Source organism: Pelmatolapia mariae, linkage group LG12 (genome assembly GCF_036321145.2).
Source record: "Pelmatolapia mariae isolate MD_Pm_ZW linkage group LG12, Pm_UMD_F_2, whole genome shotgun sequence".
NCBI lineage: Eukaryota > Metazoa > Chordata > Actinopteri > Cichliformes > Cichlidae > Pelmatolapia > Pelmatolapia mariae.
This window is the reverse complement of record NC_086237.1, coordinates 2,699,656-2,717,370: the sequence shown is the minus strand read 5'-3', so window position 1 is coordinate 2,717,370 and position 17,715 is coordinate 2,699,656. Positions and strand designations below refer to the sequence as shown.

At 40.9% G+C, this 17,715-nt stretch overlaps 1 protein-coding gene across 5 annotated transcripts in view; it reads right to left on the bottom strand.

The window, feature by feature from the left end:
• slc4a4a (solute carrier family 4 member 4a) overlaps window positions 1-15,511 on the bottom strand; it is a 67,527-nt gene extending 52,016 nt beyond the window's left edge. For 2 of the 5 annotated variants that reach the window (XM_063490628.1, XM_063490631.1), the window contains exons 1-3: window positions 15,392-15,511; window positions 14,774-14,875; window positions 9,251-9,324 (exon numbers count right to left, since the gene is read on the bottom strand). In XM_063490628.1, the coding sequence (XP_063346698.1) occupies window positions 9,251-9,324; window positions 14,774-14,814 (115 nt within the window). In that variant the 5' untranslated portion in view covers window positions 14,815-14,875; window positions 15,392-15,511. Of the gene's footprint in view, window positions 1-9,250; window positions 9,836-14,773; window positions 14,876-15,391 lie in introns of those variants that run through there. The other 3 variants (XM_063490627.1, XM_063490626.1, XM_063490629.1) reach the window with 3 other exon arrangements.
• Between the last annotated feature and the right edge of the window lie 2,204 nt (window positions 15,512-17,715).

The window sequence follows — 17,715 nt, the reverse complement described above, 5'->3', positions numbered from 1 at the left end:
GTTTATTTTGCCATCCATCCATGTATCCACGTCCACTTATTTACGGTTACAGTTGGGTTATAGCATATCTCGACTGTTTATTTTTGCTTCAGAATTAATATTTGTTGAGCTTAGCTGCTGGAGACATTAACCTGTGCGGGACTCGATCTGATCTTGACCACTTCTCACTTCAGTTCAAACTTTCTCACATGGACCAGAGCAGAGCGATGGCACCAGAGCAGAGAAATAGTGGCAGCAGTATGCCATCAAAACAAATACTTGGATACAAAAGTCACACTCTGCAGTGAAGCCACCACCGACTGCATGGCTACATCTCTCGTATACAGGCTGACAAGCAGACCATACTGTATGCTAATAACATATTATTTGCATGGATGTGAAGTTCATGCCAGCAGACTTCTCTGTAAATCCACACGTGTGCAGAATGTAAGGTGAGAAACTTTTACATAAGTTACTGAACTTTAACTTATTACTAATGCGGACATGGAATTCCAGGTATGTGAGAATTGAAGCCACATGTGCCTGAGTGTTACATTGTCAGTTATATGGTCATAAAATTAGTTTATTAATTTTGAATCTGATCCTGACATACTTTCTTTCATAGCATCAAACATCGGAAGTGCCCCTGAAGCTACTTTAGTGATATGCTAACAGAATAATAATTTAGTTCCTTCTGCACGCTTCATTTCTTGTAGTTTCAACAGATTAGTTGGTGTTTAATGCCACTAATACTTAGCAAATAATCATGAACGCCAGTTTACCAAAACTTTACAAAAAACTTTTTTTTTTCATTTCAGATGTTTATTCTTTGTAGTTTTTCTTTACTGTAAATTTGTAAAAATGTGAATAATAAGAATAATTCTCATCATCTTCTCTCATACCTGCAAACCTTTAACTTAAGCTAATATAATCGGTTTTATATAATCTATTATTTTCACCAGACTTAGGTAAGAAAAACCCCCAATAAAAGCAACATCACAGAGCAAACATCAAACGGGCTCCAGGAACAAAAAGCTCTGTGCGATCGGTGTCAAATGTGTCCTTTGGAGCAGGTCGGGCGAAGCTGAGCCAAGCACTGCACATGACCCAACCAGGAAGTGGCTGAACCCCTCAGCACAACAAACAATGACCTCTTAGAAGCACAACAGTGTTCATTATTCACTCGTACCACAACGCCTTGTGTTTTATTTTTAGGGATTCATCTAAATTCAGTGACACCAACAGTTCACAACACCGAGCTGATGCAGGGACAGAGAAAGTCAACAACTATGAAGGCTTCTGTAAACCAAGGGGAATATTTTAGGTGGTCGGGCGTTGTGCTCCTCTGTCTGTGATCATTTTTTACATTTTTCAGATGACTTCCAAACAGAGTGAAGAGCAAATATTACACTGAGCCAGGGGCAGATCTACAGCTGCCCCCCAACTTTTACGTCCATCACTTTTAGGAGAGCTTAAGCTCTTTCCTTGGCCCGTCGGGTCGGCTGAATGTGGTTTGTTTAAAACTAATTTTTTTAATATTCATCTAAAATGAGAGAAATATGCATAAAACACATCTCTGGTCTTCTGTTTTGTTCTCAGAACTAAACTCTGGCTTCCTCCCACAGTCCAAAACATGCAGTTGGTGGGGACAGGTTAATTGGTAACTAAATTACCCACAGGTGTGAATGTGAAGGCGAATGGTTGTCTGTCTCTATGTGAGCCCTGCGGCACACTGGCAGCCTGTCAAGGCTGAACCTGGCTCTCGCCCTAAGGCAGCTGGGATAGGCTCCAGCGCCCTCGTGACCCTGACAAGCATAAGTGGAAGAGAATGGATGGTTGGTTAAAATTCCACACAGAGTGTTGTTATATTAATATTTAAAAACGTCAATGCTGGGTATCTCAAAAACTTGATGTGCAGGCTTAATCAGACCACATATCTGAAGTCAGTGTGGGAGGTGGTGAATAAAAAGCATGACAGACAGAAATAAAAACGGAGACAGAGGAAGACAAAACTGGAGACCGAGCCACCATCACCCACACCTGACCTCCTGCCCTCTGTGCTTTTGGTTCAGCAAAGATGGCACAACTCCCATGTTTACATGATAACATGCAAACACAAGATTAATCTACAACTCTGGGATCCTGTGCCAAGGAGGGGAAAAATCCAAACAGAATTCATGTACTCTAAGAAACAAGCCTTCAGCTAAACGTAAACTCTCGTGACACCCTAATGTTTTGCCTTAAAATGACTGATCCTGGTCAGAGTTTTGTGCCAGGTTTTACTAAACTACTTCACAGAATTTTCTGCAACATTAAAGCATCACAAACATCAGCGTGACACCGAATCACCACAACTGTGATTAGCTGCACTTGCAGCCACCCAATTATAAAGGCAGTAAGCCCACGCACCGACAATACACAACATGTTTGAGGTTTTGTGCGTGGTGCTTTGAAAGCAGAACTATTAAATACAGGAAGTCCAGATTGGGAAATAAGAAGGCCTGCTATATGATGGAGGGACGACTGCTGTCATTTACTTTAAATATAGTTTTTACTTCCTTGGATTCTTGTGTTATGCATTTAGTTAGTTGTTAGATTTAATTACTGCTAACCTAAAGTAACTATTAAACTGGTGGTTTTGTTGATACCTCTTTGTATCTTGTTTATCTTGTTTGAACAGCAACAGTGGGGAGGAAGACCATCATTTTAAAATTAGTAGACTTTTACGAGAACCATGTTCAAGGAGGGACAGCCATCGACTATGACTGGTCGGAGGAAAGAGAACTGACATAGAGAGACAGGGACCAACACAAACTACAGGAGAGTGAAGACAAAGGTTAATGGCATGCCTGCAGTAGTGGCACATAAATGCATCAGGAGTGAAAAGAGGGAATAGAGAAGAATTCAGTGCATCATGGGAAATCTTCCAGCAGCCTTGGTTACACTAACACGTTTAAGTTACTGTAGCAGCAGATCATTATTGATCTGTTCCTTAGTTTCAGACGGGCAAAAACAGCTGTTACTTCTTTTCAGTCTTCTGGAGATTTTTTTTCCATCTTTTGCATCCTTTGTGCACAAAATCAGCCCTTCCCCTGCCTCCTTACGGTTCATATCCATCCATCAATTCTCTTCTTTATCAGTATCAGGGGCTGGAGCCTCCCACAAGTACCACAGGGTGAGAGGCAGTGATGGGAATAATGGTATTATAACGGTGTTACTTTTTTCAGTAACGAGTAATCTAACTAATTACTATTCCTATCGTTACAACGCCGTTACCGTTACTAACGAGAAAATGCGGTCCGTTACTATTTTTCAACAAACAGACGTTTGAAGCTGTCTTCAGCTTACCGCATCTTATATCAGTTGCATGGAAGCAGCTGACTACGTAAGTAATCTGGACGCTACAGCTTTAAGCAGCTGCGCACGCTCCCGCGGACGGCAATCACTTTCTGGCAGACAAATCACTTTTTGGCACAACACCTGGAGCTAAGGGGCAAAACAATCGCATGAGTGCTGCTGTTTGACTGAGGAAGAATAAAGTAGTTGTGGTAAGCCAATCACATGACCACTTTAAGATGACAAAGCATCAAGACAGCCAGCAGAAAAAGAGAGAGAGCGACTCTTGAGATGTTGAGAGATTTGTGACGTTTAGCGTGTTTGGAGTGTGTAGTTAGTGTGTAGTGCTGTGGATAGTTTTGTGTTGTGTGTCAGAACAATGAGGCGACTGCTGTCTCCAGGTAGAAACAGGAGTGATACACCTGCTGCTGTCAGACCTGCAGGTATCAGGCTGTGATGTTCTCCTTTATAGTGGACAGAAATTATTTTTTTGGAGTGGCACAAATAATTTGTGTGGCATCTTATTGATGCAGAACAGCTGATTGTTCTGTAAATAGTTTGAAATGGTTATAAAAAAAAAGGGTAATAACTTTGTTATTTGCAAAACTTGTGCATAGGATTTTAAAATTCACAATTTATATTTGCATTTAAAGTAACACACATGTTTGTGGTTGTTACAGTAAAAAATGTAACTTTCTACTCAGATTTTATGTTTTTTGTCTGATTTTAGATCAATTGTGTTAATACAGTATGTCAAAATGAAAACATGACTGTAAATTCAGACACGTGAGGTTGTGCTGAAAAGGATGATACCAAACAAGACAAAGTAAATAGTTTTTAAAGGTGAAATGTGGAGGAAACATCAAAAGTGGTTAAAATGGCCAATTATACCCTGGACCCCAGAGGGTTAAACATTTTTTTTAAAGTAACGCTATAGTTACTTTTCAAGTAATTAATTACTTTTAGAATCTGGTAACTCAGTTACTAACTAAGTTACTTTTTTGAAGAAGTAACTAGTAACTATAATTAATTACTTTTTCAAAGTAACTTGCCCAACACTGTTGAGAGGTGGGGTACACTCTAGACAGGGTGCAAATCTGAGGCAGAACTAACAATGGTTCAAATCAACTTTTAATTATTGATCTGTTATTTATTTATGTTTTTATGCTTGTTTCTCTTATGGAACATGTACAAAAGACAGGAGAGGAGATGCCAGCATCTGAACAGGAACTCACTGAGCTGCCCGAGTCTCCGTCTCTCCAGCCTAACGTAGCAGGATAAGACCTGCTGTGGGGGAAACCCTGCGATGGAGTCAAAGTCACCAAACTTTTTAAGTCACTTTTTAATCAGCGCATGTATTTTGGGCTGGTGACCACTGAAAATTGTTAAAATGAAATAACTGCCCAGGGGTGCAGGGATGATGACTGCTGGGTGGCAAGACTTCTAGATGAATTTCTGTGCTGGCATGCTGGTAGTTGTATAGCAGAGCAAGGTATCTCAGTTTAACATAACACAGGTGGCATAGGAGAAGATAGCTTGAACCCTGATACAGTCGTAAACAAGCTTTAAATTCAGGTGCGCTTCCATCTTGAGTGTCAAATTAAAATGTAGTGGAAACGCAGCCTACCTGGCTACATCAGGTGCAATAGGTACAAGGGAAATTAAAACAAATTTCAAACACCTGTGTTTGATGTCAATAAATGACAATTATGTAATTAAACAATTGGATTAATGGTGGATTTGGAGACTAATGTGGAGATTTTCCTGTTGCTGTGACTCAACATGACAGAAAAGCTGAGACACAGATGGCTGAACAGTAGCTAAAAGAGACAGACGGCGCTAATAAAGAACACAGAGCCATTACAGCTGAGAGACGAGCAATAAAAACGAGACGCTTGCACAGGCCGAACCAGAACAAGAAAGGAGGCGGCTGAATGAGAGGACAGCGATGAAGGCGAAGGAATAAAAAAAATAGTCAAGTCAAGGAGCTGGAAGGGAAGATTTGCAGGGAGCCAGAGCAGCTTTGTGAAACAACTTCCTGTTCTTTTTTTGGGGGTGGAAGAAGAACTTCTTTTGGGGTCGCCCATGAGCACAAAATGAATGAAATCTTGTGTTTGCCAGGAGGTTTGTTTAGCTCACCAGATTTCTGAGGAGAGGCAAGACTACAGCCAGTTTCCCCAGTAACAGCACTGCTGGGACATGGCCAGACCAGTGGTGGGGGGAGTGGCAGCACACCACACAGCACTGACAGCATACTAATACTCCAGCCTTTAAACGTGTTGTTGATTGTCAGGCTTCTTTATCAGAAAGAATACAGATTTGTTTTTGCTGACTCATGACTCAGCAGCAGGAGTGTCAAATCAGACTAAGTGCTGCCAAATAAAAAGAATGTGATAACTGGACCAAAGCTGCTTTACAGAATCAAAGCGTACAGGGTGAGACGTGTCCGGCTGTATGTCGTCTACTTTGGCTCCTCTGAGAGAGCAGCACAGAGGGGGAAAACAAAACTTAGCCGTCAGACAAGGACGCACAGACAGATCCGAGACTGACGTGGAAACTCCAGCACTGATTTCACAGTAACAAATACGCATCTTTAACATAGAACTACAATTCAGATTTTCAGCTTCATTTTTTTCTGTTGTTTATTCTGGGTCTTGGCTGTTTGAGCTCCTCACCTTAATCAGCCAGGTTTCTTCTCATTGGATGCCACTCACAAACAGAAGGTTTGAATAGCAGGTGGGCGGAGCTTTTGTCCCCAAAGAGTACAATAAGTGGGATATGTAGAAACTGACCTTTTAGATCTCAAAAATGACTTGTTCATGCAGTCAGGTCCATAAATGTTTGGACAATGACTCGATGTATTTCGATGCCATGACAGGCCGTCTGTCACTCCTTCATTTAATCACTGCTGAAGCTGTTTTTCATTTTTCTTTCACTATTTTGTTTCACTCCTAATTTCACTTCACTTGAATAACATTGCTCCCAATTCCAGCTTCATGTGAAAAGTCTTCTGTGTGTATTGATAATATACATAAAACTCATGACATTATTATTATTATTATTATGTTGACAGGTTTCATTATTGAACAGGTTTGGTAAATGGTAAAAATTGTAAATGGCCTGTATTTGTATAGCGCTTTACTAGTCCCTAATGACCCCAAAGCGCTTTACACATTCAGTCATCCACACACTGGTGATGGCAAGCTACATTGTAGCCACAGCTGCCCTGGGGCGCACTGACAGAGGCGAGGCTGCTGGACACTGGCACCACCGGGCCCTCTGACCACCACCAGTAGGCAACGGGTAAAGTGTCTTGCCCAAGGACACAACGACCGAGACTGTCCGAGCCGGGGCTCGAACCGGCAACCTTCCGATTACAGGACGAACTGCCAACTCTTGAGCCACAATGGCCCGATATAGTTTTTAGGTTTATAGTTTTTTAACCACGGGTTAGGTGGCTCTTACATTCCTTGACTCCAGGTGTATTTGTCAGTGTTGGGAAGATTGGTCTTACTCAGCTAGTTCACAGCATGGCATGAACTCAAATTACTTAAATATACCCTAATGTCTCATTAGTGGCCCTGGGCAACACAAAACAATAGCAAGAGTCTGCGATGGATCGCATGTCATACTTTGAAGGTCCTGGATTTAAAGTATTTAAGATTTACTTCATTTCAAATTTAAATCAGCTTTCATGTATAAATATTTTTACAGTTCGTCTGTAACAAACAATCTAAAATGTAAAAAAAACAAAAGGCCTTGGCTGCCTGTAATCCTACAGTGGCTTGCAAAAGTATTCGGCCCCCTTGAACTTTTCCACATTTTGTCACATTACAGCCACAAACATGAATCAATTTTATTGGAATTCCACGTGAAAGACCAATACAAAGTGGTGTACACGTGAGAAGTGGAACGGAAATCATACATGATTCCAAACATTTTTTACAAATAAATAACTGAAAAGTGGGGTGTGCGTAACTATTCAGCCCCCTGAGTCAATACTTTGTAGAACCACCTGTTGCTGCAATTACAGCTGCCAGTCTTTTAGGGTATGTCTCTACCAGCTTTGCACATCTACAGACTGAAATCCTTGCCCATTCGTCTTTGCAAAACAGCTCCAGCTCAGTCAGATTAGATGGACAGCCTTTGTGAACAGCAGTTTTCAGATCTTGCCACAGATTCTCGATTGGATTTAGATGTGGACTTTGACTGGGCCATTCTAACACATGGATATGTTTTGTTTTAAACCATTCCATTGTTGCCCTGGCTTTATGTTTAGGGTCGTTGTCCTGCTGGAAGGTGAACCTCCGCCCCAGTCTCAAGTCTTTCGCAGACTCCAAGAGGTTTTCTTCCAAGATTGCCCTGTATTTAGCTCCATCCATCTTCCCATCAACTCTGACCAGCTTCTCTGTCCCTGCTGAAGAGAAGCACCCCCAGAGCATGATGCTGCCACCACCATATTTGACAGTGGGGATGGTGTGTTCAGAGTGATGTGCAGTGTTAGTTTTCCGCCTCACATAGCGTTTTGCATTTTGGCCAAAAAGTTCCATTTTGGTCTCGTCTGACCAGAGCACCTTCTTCCACATGTTTGCTGTGTCCCCCACATGGCTTGTGGCAAACTGCAAATGGGACTTCTTATGGTTTTCTGTTAACAATGGCTTTCTTCTTGCCACTCTTCCATAAAGGCCAACTTTGTGCAGTGCACGACTAATAGTTGTCCTATGGACAGATTCCCCCACCTGAGCTGTAGATCTCTGCAGCTCGTCCAGAGTCACCATGGGCCTCTTGGCTGCATTTCTGATCAGCGCTCTCCTTGTTCGGCCTGTGAATTTAGGTGGACGGCCTTGTCTTGGTAGGTTTACAGTTGTGCCATACTCCTTCCATTTCTGAATGATCGCTTGAACAGTGCTCCGTGGGATGTTCAAGGCTTGGGAAATCTTTTTGTAGCCTAAGCCTGCTTTAAATTTCTCAATAACTTTATCCCTGACCTGTCTGGTGTGTTCTTTGGACTTCATGGTGTTGTTCCTCCCAATATTCTCTTAGACAACCTCTGAGGCCGTCACAGGGCAGTTGTGGAGCTGTTTTGCAAAGAAGAATGGGCAAGGATTTCAGTCTCTAGATGTGCAAAGCTGGTAGAGACATACCCTAAAAGACTGGCAGCTGTAATTGCAGCAAAAGGTGGTTCTACAAAGTATTGACTCAGGGGGCTGAATAATTACGCACACCCCACTTTTCAGTTATTTATTTGTAAAAAATGTTTGGAATCATGTATGATTTTCGTTCCACTTCTCACGTGTACACCACTTTGTATTGGTCTTTCACGTGGAATTCCAATAAAATTGATTCATGTTTGTGGCTGTAATGTGACAAAATGTGGGAAAGTTCAAGGGGGCCGAATACTTTTGCAAGCCACTGTAAATGAGCGCAGAGAGCAGAATGCAGCTCATTCTAAAGTTTTAAAGCTGTTAACTGGCGCATGTTAAAGACGGCAATGCTGAAAGGTTTTCCTGTTCCTGTCCGCTGTCCTGTAGGTCAGGATTAGTGAGGTAAACACAGCGTCACATGCTCTGTGGTCCACATCTTTCTCCTGCCAGCTCGCTGAATAGGTGAGCATCAGGTTGTACATGCAGGAAGTAGAAACTGGCAGTTTTGAAAAGGCTAAACAACCCCCCTGTGGTTTGGCTAAAAAACACTTCTTAAAATAACTTTTAAGCAAATTAAGTTTTAAAAAGAAAATATATGTATAATTCTGTTTTCTTGGTTAACTATTTTTTTTATGCAAATTGTTTCAAAAAAAGAGAGACTTCAAAGCCTGAGGAAGTTTTAAAAAGTGGGAAAGATCTTTAATTTTTCTCTTTTGGTCTATTAAAACAAGTCTTTTTGTAGGCAGCTACACAGAAGAACTAAAGAGCAACAGGTAAACAGGTAAACTTACCTTCTACTTCCTCTTCATCACAAAGGTGCTTGAGTAAGGATGCCCCGCGGTCCAGCACCGCCTCATCCTCCATCCTGTAGTAGTAAAAAAGAAAGAAAGACTGTTCACACTTTTCCTCCAGCGACAGCGTGGAGCCATAGCGCTTCGGCTCGTTCACTTGCAGTAAGTTCGGACTGGGGTTCAGTCTGGTGCTGCTGGTGGCGCTCATCTCCACCCATCAAAGACTCCAGAGTTACAGCGCCTTGAGATGTAATTTTCAGCAAGCAAACTATCCTAACTTTGAGAACGTGCGTCGTCCTTCCGGAGGACAAAGTGTGCAGTCGGTAAGTGTGGTGTAATGGATTTAATCTAGAAGAGGGGGGTGAGGGTGAGGACAGGAAGTTCTCTAATTGAGTATGATGTCCAGAGTGTCCGCGCTGGACATGCGCAAAAAACCGTCCGACTGACCGAGACTTAAACCCAGTAAAATCCGGATGTGACTTTGGCTTCACTTTACTTTGATTAGACACAGAATCAAGGTGAAAAACCATCAAAGGGAGCGTCAGCGTAAATGTTGTATCTAATCAGTTACACGCCCCCACGCACATTACAAAGCCTCTCCATCTGTTTGGTAATGCCTGCCAGCCCCCCCTCCATCACCCTCCACCCAAGAAACAAGTGGGCCATCACATGTCTGTCTACTCATCCTCCCTTACAGGATTACACCAGCTTTACTTAAGTGACAACACACTCCCACAAGCCCGTAAGAGGCTGGCATGCCGGCGTCTCTGCCACTCTCCAAGAACCGCAACAACGTAACGTTCCCGAACCTCAAGCGGGCCGAACTGTTTCCCAACAAACACTGACATTAAAAAAGGATTCAAATGTCTCATCTACTGCCTGACTTGCCTCGATGGGTTTTTGCCTTCTAGATTTCATGGTGGCCTTTACAGTACGTACACCCAGGTATGCAAAGTGAGTGATGACAGAAATAAAAACTTTGGAATCTTTAACTTCAAATCTGTGTTTTTTTCTCACATGTATGAAGTATGTTATTCATACTGGTAAAAACTTTGATTGTTTGCTTTCTTCACTACTCCACTGTAATATTACATTTCTGGCTGCCCCACCCTGAGCCTGCTTCCTTTGGAGGCCACTTCCTGTTAAAATAGAGTTTTTCTTTGCCACTGTCTGTGCTGCTCAGAGGGGACTGTCCAACTGTTGGTGCATTCTCTCTAATATTGTACAGTCTATATGAAGCACCCTGTTGTGATTGCTGATTTGGTGCTACACAAATAAAACTAAACACTGAACAGTCAAGTAGGACAAGTTGGTTTCTAATCCTCTGCTGAGATGTTTCATTGACATTATCCAAGTCTTTGTTCCCTGCATTTGGTTTATATGATAAACAGAATGGAAACAGATTATCAAACTGATCTGATGTCTTTTCTTCAACACGCCTTCTTCATCATCAGCTCACAAAGATTCAGAATCTTTTAAGCCCTTAAAAGCTTAAAGTTAAAATAAAACGTCTGCTCTTACTGAGGTGTACCACCTGCCCATGCGTGGCTATGTTTAGCTCTTTGAAATATTTTCTCAGTTAACGCCAAGTTGCTTTTACTAATTTCTTTTTCTCTGTGCATCCTGAGCGTGTGATCTTTTTATTATAAACTATGCGAGGTTTGTTTATTACTCCTCACTTATGTACCAATAATGCATAAACACAAATTTACACCATGTGAGATCTCTTAAAGCTTTTACCTTAATGCAGTCACAGAATATTTGCCATGTTTTCCAAAACAGTCCCATTTTTATTAACCTGTCTGCTGAAGTTAAAAGCCTGTTAACTGTTAAATACAAAGCAATTAATTATTGAATTCATTTAACAACAATCAGTGGTTTGCTCATCCATCCATTTCTCCCACTAATTAATTAATCATAAAGCAAAAATTAAAATCTCTGAAATTTCAAATAGCATTTGCTGCCTTTTTTGCACACATCAAAGGAACATTAATATGTTCCACTGTCAAAAGGTCAGAGTGACATATGAGAAGATTGTGAGGTGTTCTATTAGAAAGCTATTTTACTCCTTTTCTAACCAAAAGAACACAAACACACTAAAAGATGAGAAAACATTAATTAACTTCATTTTTTTTAACCCAAAAAGTTAACATAGTGGGATCTGTAATCTCAGATCGAAAGTTTAAAATGTCGTACGATGTTGTAGATCAAAAAGGTCCTCTGCACATCTCGTATTGATCTATTGGAAATGAAAGCACTTTTTTCTGTGTTTTGACGTTTGACAAAACAGTTAATCGTAAAAAATAATCAGCAGAGAAACTGATCATGGATATTGAAACCCCAACAGCGGATCTATATTTGGTTATTGCATGTATTGAGGAGATATAAACACTTCTTCACTATTTTAATGATTTTAGGTCATAGAGGGTTTGACAGTTTGGGGACGAGAGGGCTCAGAGGTTAAAGGTCAGCTACAGAACAGTTTTTTTACCTGCTGTCCTGAATGTGAGGGGACTCATTAATGTACTAAGCTGTGTAATTATCATGCGTGTAAAATAGCATGTTTACTCTTTCTAAGTCGTGTTGGGCAAAGCTATAAAGACAGAGCAGGAAGAAGTGTGTGTTTGCAACAATCCACCAAATTATCAGCATTAGAGTCTCTATCATCCAGGATTTAATGATATTACCTAATATTCAGGTAAAGCCTGAGTCATGACCCTCGTCATCCTGCTATCCTTTCCATCTCTCTGTGCGTTAGCTCCTTTCTGCAGGAATTGCAAAGAAGGTGTGGCTTGTTCTCAATCAGCCACACCAGCACACCTGGGCCCAGTGCACCTGTGCCTTACAGCAGCCATCAGAGTTCAGTTCCTGTGATGCTCTCTTCCCTGAGACACTGCTATAGATTTTGGTTGCTCCTTTGGTTTCTGCCACTCACTCAGACCACTGACTGTGCGAACTACACACACAGGATAATTTAACTTCTTATGTTTCTTTAATTTAAACTAAACTGCTTCTTAACTGGTGCATTTTGCCATGCCCATGCAGCCTGGTTTGTGATTTACTGATTAAAACACAAGCTTCAGTTTTGATGTGCCTGAGTCAACTTCTTAAGAGCTTTAAAATAACACTAAGTTTCAGTCACAGCTAAAGCTGTGGTTTTGTATCTCTGCACTTCACTGGTTTTCCTGCTAATGCTGCCGTTCCCACTTCCTTCATTGCCACCTATGGAACAACCAAGGACATAACAGGCCAAACTCCATTCGGCCTCGGCTGACCGGCCACACATGCCTGCACTAAGTTTAACATAAGAGAAGAAGAGGGCAACAATGAGAAACGACCTCGTGTTATAATCCAAAAACTCTTACTTGATATTTTTTTTATCTGCTTCTATTCTAACTGTACAACATAAACAAGTCTAAAATATGACATGAAACCAAAACCTTTGAGCCTCAACTCTTAGTATTGGGTTAAGCACAATCTGCCAGTCTCTGTTACTAGATTTAAACTGCATAATGAAAAATAACCAATCCAAATGCCAACTGATAGGATGGGTTTTTTCTGCAGAGTCTGAACTTATTTCACCTTTCTAAGTTGGCTTAAAGATCAGTCTCATATAATATGATCTCATGAGTTCATGAAAGTACATTCTTTATATCTTCCTTCATATGCTTTGCTATTTGGAAACACGAGTATTATTGTAAATTGTAAAGTTACAATTGTTGGGTATATCTCCGCTAGTAAAACATAACTCATGGATTTCTGAGATCAGGGTATATTTTCTGTTATAATCAGACATTCATCTCCTTCAGCTATCATCCCAACATTTACTTTATCTTTCAGTATTTCATTTGCGCTAAAAACAAAGGTCAGGCTGTAGGACTAAACACAGCAAAGTCTCGTCTCTGAATTCTCATGCACTCTGTAAGACAGCTCACTGTGGACGAGGCTAGCTTCCACTGAAGACTCGGTTGGCTGTAACCCTTTTTAAGTATAAATTAAAAAACACAAACACAGCTGAACTCGTTCACAGAGATTAAATCACTTTTAAAGCCTTCATAGTTCATTCATTTAAAACAAAAGTGGTAGGTTCAAAATTATAGTAAGAAATCATGTGTACAAAGAATGTGTGGTGTTCGCTGCTTTCACACCAGGAAGGTTCAGGACTTGACCTTGAACCTGCTTGTAACATAGAAAGCTTTCCATTACCTTTGCTTTTAATGGAAGTTCTGCTAAAATAATGCTATTGTATCTCTCCAGTTAGAACAGAATGAATGCAGCTAAAAATGGAAATCATACATAATAATAATCATAACACTTATATAAGTTTCATTAATCAATAATTGACACTCTGTATATGTTAAAGATCAGTAACTAAACCTTGAAACAACCCTATTAAAACTGTACAAGCAATCAGAACCTAGAGGACTGTTACTTTGCACTTATATTAGTGCAATCTGTCCCTTCACAGATAACTTATCAGTCTCTCTGTCCTCACCGCAACCTGCATGTAGCGTGCACTCTCTGTCTTTGTCTCCAAACCATGGAAACATCAAACAACCTGAAGGCATCCACATTGTGTTGTGGCATACGGCATCTGCTGCGGTCATCACGTGAGATATGAAAAAAATGCATCCAGGTCACATCTCGAGTATATTGAATTCTGTAAAGGCAAATCTCCCTGCAACAACTACCAACAACTAGGACAGAGGAGAAGCTCACATTACTCTGAAACTCAAAAGGAGTGAAAGGATATCTGCAGCTTTCGTTCAATAGTTTCTTGGCAGCTATCACAGCTGAAGATCAGACTGTTGGGTCTAAATAAACACAGGTGTTTACGATTATGCTTCCAATCATCATTCAGACACTTTTTCCTCATTCGTTTTGATCAGATTGATTAAGTGTAATAAGCTTTGCTTTTAATTGCCTGCGTAGGTCTGGACAGTGATTACATGAGTTAGTGGGGCCTACAGGGGCACTTCCTCGTGTTTTTTTATCGGGTTTTTAACTACAGCCTTGAAAAATGCAATCATAAGCTGCAGCAAGATGTGGGCTTCTACAATTATTTAAAAAAAAAACATTCCAAGTGTTTTTAAAAATGCAATAATAGATCAAAATATCCAATATATGCTGTGCTGGTGGTGTTTTTAAAGTATCTTCACCTTCCAATCAATTATATGTGAAGTGATGGAATCCATGTAAAACAATTACATGACCGTTCAAGTGTCAAGGCTTACTCTTTAACATGTTCAAACCCAAACTGACCTTACAGGGCTGGGGGTTTGTTAATGGCCAACTGTCCTGCCTGCACATGTGGAATTTATTATGGGAGCTTCGCTCAAATTTAAGTATTTCCTTTTTTAAATGAGTCTGAAAGGCAGAAGCTCAAAGAATAAACTGAACGCATTATTTTTTATGCTTTTACTTTTTAAATCAAATCATCATAATTCATCATAAGCGCCAGCAGCTCTTTGTACACAGATATCTTAGCTCTGCTATGAAAAAGCGTCTGGTGGAATCACTTACTTCTTGTTGCCACTCATCTCTGCAGGTCGCGTGCGATACATCTCCTTACTGAATGTGCTGAGTAGAGCGGATCAGAGGAGCGAGCGGCTGCTGATGTTTGACCTGACAGAGTAACACAGAGAGAGGTGATTTCCCTGCTCCGGAGTCTTTCACAGGCAGGTCTTACACACAGGAATCACAGCAATGTGCTACATGTGTTGCTGGTGGTGCTGTAAAAGTTTATCAAAGGTTACACTTAAAATCACAACGCAGGAAAAATGCAACATATGATGCTGACATTCACACTGAAAGATCAAGCAAGCGGACCTTATTAACTTTGTACTTGTGTTCAGATCCTTTGACTCCCAGAAAACACCATCAAATCAACTTGAACGAGTAAACGGCCTGACCAAAACAACAGCTGCGCATTTTACGCGCAACCCACTCTTGAGTATTTGTAATTTACCAAGTTGAGCATTCAAAGTGACAAAAGGCAAGAAAAAGTCTACAGGCTCTTGAAGACACCTGCAGAAAAATGAAAAGAAAAATGGTGATTTCTACCAAGGCGTCTTTTTACGCACGTACACGAGGCAGGAACACGTTCAACTGTCCAAAGTGAAACTGGAGCTGCGGACTTACCTCTGTGTTATTGATCTTTGGCTTTGTGTCTTTGGTTCTTATTGTCCCTCCTTCGCTGGCATGCAGATAAGAGGTACTACTTCCACTTCTTAGAGTAAGTTTGAATGTGGCATTGTGACCGCAGCTGCGCTCAGCGTGCAGCCTCTATCTCCCGGACCATCCTTCCTTCAACGCCACTCCTCCGGTGGGAGGTCAAACTGCCCCTCCGCTGCACCGTCCCGTTTTTCTCCCAGCTTTGTTTTTGTTCCAGCTGAACCATTGCATGGTTTAACCGCGTGGGCACGATGTTTGAACGCACGCGGATATTCGCAGTAAAATCATGCACAAAAAGAGCGATGTTGGATTTAAATAATTCAATTAGATACTCAGAAATTAGTAAATACTTCAAAATCTGTTCACCTGTACTTTCTGGAATCACGTTTAACTTATTACTATTGGATATACTTTTGGCTCACATAACAATCAGTGGATGCTTTCATCAGGCACGTGCAGAGGGGGGTAGCAGAGGGGGCTTGAGTGCCCTTTTCTTGAGATTTTTTTTTAATGTGTGTGCGCGTGGAGTCCTGCCTGTGCCCCTCAACAATAACGTTCAACTATTAATCACAGTTTTGCTAAATAAAAGGATCTGGCTTGCATCAGTCACATGATGACCATACACCAGTGCTCGTCCTTGATGGCAGAGCACGCTGGTTACGAGCCGGGAACGAACTTGCAAAGACCACATCCATTTTTTGCCATCTGGGCGATGCAGAGCTGTAGGAGAAATTAAATGGGAGACGCAGACTGATGCAACATAAACCAGTAAGTAGGGTGTACAGCGTGCACTGTAGTCTATAGCACACAGGAGTATTAGCTTATTATGTACACGTTGGTAAATTGTCTTGTGGCAGCTGACGAATTGAAACACATGAGCATGCTGTGTGAGCAACAGCACTGATTGTATCTCTACAGTTTAAACATTTAATAAGCTTTCTGCCTGCACAGAGTGGATAGTCAAACAAATTGAATCCTCATAAATACATTCTCTTATATTTTTTACTTTATTTTTTTGTTCATATTACTTTATTACTATAGCACTAGGAATAAATCATATGGGAAGGATTCTGGATCAGCAACATCATGCAAACTTGTGGCCATAGTATATACACTATATACTATAAAATGTCAGTGTATGTGCATTTGTCTGTGCGTGTTTTATGTGTATAGATTTTTTTAAGTTATTACTCAAGTATAAAAACAATTATAAACACAATCGCAATGTTTTATAACATTTTTCTATCATTACTTTATTATGGATTAGGTGCAAGAGCTGGTAATTGTGGATAATTAAATCATTTTAGCTTTGAGCCCCCGCCCCTTCAAACATTTCTGCACAGCCCTGGCTTTCATTAGATGCGGGTAATGTCCAGCATTACTGCAGGACACCTGCTGAAACTGCTGACTTAGTTCTGCAGCTATAGAGCGCCATCTGTTGGAAGAAATATTGCAAGATTGGCTCAGTCGATCTTCCTACTTGGCTGTAATATCAGCATTATCATCACCAGCTGCAATAAATGGAAAGTAAGTTTCATGCCATGGCTGAAAAAAGGGTTTTTTGTTATTTTTGTTGAAGGCTCTTTTTTACCCGTGTCTTCCTCACACTATGAAATTATTAATTATAGCTTACCCTATTATAAAAATAATAGTCATTTGTGGTGTCTTGGTTTGAGCCACTGTTAAAGTTTTCTTTCCTTTTTTTAGGATCCTAAAGTCTCCCATTCTAAATCAAAACTCTTATCATCTGCTTTGTTTCAGAAAACCGTTCACCAAGGTGTTTTCTTGGTTTGCAACCCACTTAACAGTTAAATACACCAAATACTTGCAATGTTAAAGTGAGACAATGGCTAAAGTTAATAAAACTGTCACTGTCCTACATCAGCAGTCTTCCCCAGCAGGTCAGTCTGCTCAGGAATAGCTTGAGGGTCGAGTGTTGACCCATCTTTGCCAGATCCCAAAGGAGCATCTGTGGGATGTGGCAGCACAGACCGAATCCAAGGTGGGCCTCCCTGCAAACCCACAGTATCCAAAAGATGTGCTGCCAACCACCTGGTCCCAGCAGCACAGATAAAACTGAGGTCTCCTGTCCTTGAGATGACAGGCGACAGCTGGTTTGAAGCAGGTAAGGTAGACATTAAGTGTAGATTCAATTCATCCTTAAACATTTAGCTTCCATCCCTCCCAAATTTTGGACAGATTCTTTCGGACTAAAGAATCATTGATAACCAAAATGGTTTCCAGAGACAATAAAGCTACTGAAAGCAGGAAATCCACCAGCACCAAGTTTT